This window comes from Branchiostoma floridae, chromosome 16, assembly GCF_000003815.2.
Source record: "Branchiostoma floridae strain S238N-H82 chromosome 16, Bfl_VNyyK, whole genome shotgun sequence".
Taxonomy (NCBI): Eukaryota; Metazoa; Chordata; class Leptocardii; order Amphioxiformes; family Branchiostomatidae; genus Branchiostoma; species Branchiostoma floridae.
Window position 1 is genome coordinate 2,384,042 of NC_049994.1, and position 3,909 is coordinate 2,387,950.

At 40.5% G+C, this 3,909-nt stretch overlaps 1 protein-coding gene across 1 annotated transcript in view; it reads left to right on the top strand.

Annotated features, from left to right (window-relative positions):
* Window positions 1-2,161: 2,161 nt before the first annotated feature.
* The window catches only part of LOC118403457 (cytochrome P450 2U1-like), a 13,180-nt gene continuing 11,432 nt past the window's right edge, over window positions 2,162-3,909 (top strand). Inside the window, exon 1 of the mRNA XM_035802172.1 lies at window positions 2,162-2,270. Coding sequence (XP_035658065.1) covers window positions 2,162-2,270 — 109 coding nt within the window. The remainder of the gene's footprint in view (window positions 2,271-3,909) is intronic.

A 3,909-nucleotide genomic window follows, 5' to 3' on the forward strand; every position in this document is an offset into this window, starting at 1 on the left:
GGTATTTTTTTTTCAATTTCCGTCGTGTTTTGCGATTTTTTTTTGTAAAAAAAGGATTTTTAAAATTCAAGGAGGTGGACATAACGTGGCGGAGGCCAACTGGTATCTTACATATGTATGACGTCATTTTTTAACGTCATCGATGTTATTATTGGCAATATAAGTCGTAATAAACATTATTAGTCTGTTATCTGCACTGTTCTGTTATCTGCTGTTACCTTTTTTGCCGCATATCTTGAAGCTTTCTGGGAATACCCCCATTTCACTGTTGCAGCCAATCAAGACAAATTAATGACGTCATAATTACGTCATGTTACGTTACCGTTTCGCCAAACATCATATAGATGTCAAAAAAACATGTCTATATCATTCTCTAAAAATTTAGTGGCCATACGATAATTCGTTTTAGAATTACAGGTGTCAGGTGGACCTTAAAAGCACCCCTACCCCGTCCAAGGATGACCAAAAAAGCCCGGTCTGAATAAGGTTAAAGCAATAATGCATTCTTTAGAAGTCGATTCAATAGAAATTAGTTGTCTGTAAGGAGAGGCACATATTTCTGTTAATTAGGTTCAATCCTAAGCAACCATTTGTTAAAGCAACCCAAACACACCCTAAATTCAATCTGTGGGGAAGTGTTATATAATGGAAGGGTTTTTAAGCCTATAATTAAATCGCCCTGGGTTCAAGGTCTGACGTTGTACTGCAGTTGTTGATGATGTTCACCATTACAAATTAAGAAAAACTGTTTATTGAGAGTGGGGAAATTGGTGCCACTTACGGAGACACCAGATACCATTCTTTTCTTTTCTCAGTCAACCTTGCGCTAAAAGCTCTTGTGTTGACGTAATGCAGTTACAACAGATTAGTAATGTTACTGTAGACTTTATATAGACTTCAAACGATTTATGTGTTGCACTAACACCAGACCTTCCGTTGGTCATACAGGTGTACGTGAAGTCATCGTAGACAAGGTAGGTCCTTAAACTTTAATAAGTCATCATTAATTGGATAGGTCAAATGTATTGTAACGTTTCTTGTAATGAATTCTTTGTATCTACATCTATCTACGTAGTACTGGGCATTGCCCCTCGCGGGACTTTGTGCCCAGCTGCAGGGGAGTGAGGATGCCCTAGCAAACCGGTGGTGGTGACACAAAATAGTGAAGTGATGAACGGATTCATTCAACAAACAAAAATGACGGTGCTGTGCTGTACAAGATATCTTGCTAGGGCATGACTAGGTCTTACAGCTGGGCAGAGCCAGGACAGCCATAATGCTTGGCTACCCCGGCTTGGAATTGTTCTACGGAAGTGGCATCTACCAGATGTTCAGGCAGGCTATTCCACTCTATAACTGTGCGAGGGAAGTAGCTTGCCCTGTGTGTTTCGGTTTTGCATGGTAAGGTGTGAAAGCGCTGGTTGTGACCTCTTGTGGTGTTGTTGTGTTTTGTAAGTATGCTGTGGATAGGTATTGCAATGAGATTGTTGACTGCCTTGTACATGGGTGTAAGTCGCGCTTGTTGTCTTCTCTGTGCTAGGGTAGGTCAGACAAGTGATTGTTGTAGTGATGTGTTGCTGGTTGATAGTTTGTAGTTGCCTGTGACAAACCTGGCAGCCCTACGTCGTTGTACTGCTTCCAGTTTCTCCTTAAGGCAGTTTGTTTGTGCGTGTTTGAGTCTATGGGGATCCCAGACTGAAGATGAGTATTCTAACTTAGGGCGAACTAGGAAGGTATAAGCCCTGTTGTTCGTTCGTATTTTTTTAGGTTCTGCCGCTACTAGCCCGAAGCTGCCTAGGCAGACCCATGTAATGACTTGTCTCATTATCAATAAAGTCATCGCCAAAGGTCCAAAGAGCATTTCGAGGTCAAAAGGGCAGTGAACCATAGTGTCATAAGTACATCCCTCTCTTTCTACCACCTTTACATCCCCAACCGAAGGCATGTACACATTTTACACTTGGGAAGATTGAAGAACGCTGCGTTCCTTTCCTACAGATGTAACGCCCTACCAGGTATGTTAGAAATTGAACCTATGCTTTACTTTATGTAAACTTGGTAGTAAGTATGTAAACTTACTACACCTTTGGCAAGTTATCATTAAAAAATCCACTTAACTATTGACTTTGTATTTCTTATTCTTAGACCAAGAAAGATCACCATGGTAAACTGGACCTACAGCAAGGCCTTCGTTCTCCTGTACTTTGCGGTGATGTGGCCAAACCAGAATGTGTACGGAATAACTAAGCAGGACGCGGCCCGATTGAAAAGTCAGTAGGTCTACCCTTACGGTTCTTCGGTTCTTTGGCACTTGGAAACATAATTATTTCTTCTTGTTGTTAACCAAGTTCTTGTCAGTAGGCCCACCTTAGCGTTTATCAAATTTCTCTCAACACAGTTTATACCTAGCCTTCGTTCCGGCTACTGTCTGTTCCCACCAATATTGGTCTGATTTTGTGACGTACGTACTTATACCCCTTTTCCACTAGGACTGCGCTCTCGCCGCGCTCTCTCTGCGACAAAAAATTTGACAAGATATATAATTTGACAATAAATATCGCTCAACAAATGTATAGAACAGAATTTAATCTTTTTATACGTTGTGTTTTGTTGTCTTCTGAGTCACACTTTTACGTATTTGTATAATATACCCAATGTGAAAGTGAAGGTTACACATATCCTATTAAGGTCGCAGTAAAAATAATTTCCATAGAACCCGTTAAGCGATAAGTCAAACTTGAGGCCACAGAGAGAACGCGGCGAGAGCGCCGTCCTAGTGGACAGGGGGTATAAACAGTGATTCACGATGCTGATGAAACTATTTCCTAGAAAGTTTGAATTCTTAGACAGTAAATGTCATAAACTCCTTTATAAAACGATTCTTGCTTTGCGCCATTCAGTAGGCAGGGAATAAATGTTAATGTTCTTCTTCTTAAGACGGTAACAACATTCACTACGGTCGGTATGCAATTAGCTCTTTGATCGTACTTACTCCTGTTAAGGAGGTCCTCTTTTCAACCTCCTTGGTCCTGACGAATCAAGAAAGTTCTGACTTCTCTGTGATTCGATGTGTAGGCAAGGGGTGTACTATAATGAAATATTTTAATAGCTAATTTATAAGCTAACGTGTGCGAAAAATTGATAATAATAATAATAGTATATAGTATTCAAACCCTTCTACGATCACGAAAGAAAAGAGCTCCTAAAGAGGCCAATAAATTCCACCCTGATTTTCAACATCACAAAAACATTACAGAAAAGGTGGGAACCTACGTCTTCCACTGTCTCGAAAAAGAAGTCAAACCCAATACGTCAGTGTTTAGAGTCGTTTTAGACTACACAAGTATGATATTGTTCTACACTATTTTCCCGCTGCAAATAGCCCTCTGACAGAGATTTGCAATTAAGTTGCAATTAAGTTCTGTTTATCATATATGTGAATGACTTACCAAATTGCTTGCAACTCTGTAAGATTGCACTGTATGCCGACGATACGATCATTCACTTCGCGGCACGCAATGTACAGGCAATTGAGCAGGCCATACAGAGCGACGCAGCCAGACTTTCCCAGTGGTTTGCGGCTAACAAATTGTCGTTAAACCCCACGAAATGTAAAACGATGTTAGTGGGTTCGTCAAGAGCAAACGACATTAACACTGAACTAGACATCACTTTAGCTGGCACTACTCTTGAGCAAGTTGATAAATTCAAGTATCTTGGAGTCATTATCGACAACATGTTAAAGTGGCATGATCATTGTGATCATCTTAACAAGAAGCTTGCTCAAACAATCGGAATAATGAAGTACCTTAAACACTACCTGAATAGAGAGGCGCCGCTCACAATTTACAAAGCCCTATTTCTCCCACACATACAGTACTGCAGCACTGTCTGGGATCAAGGGGGAAA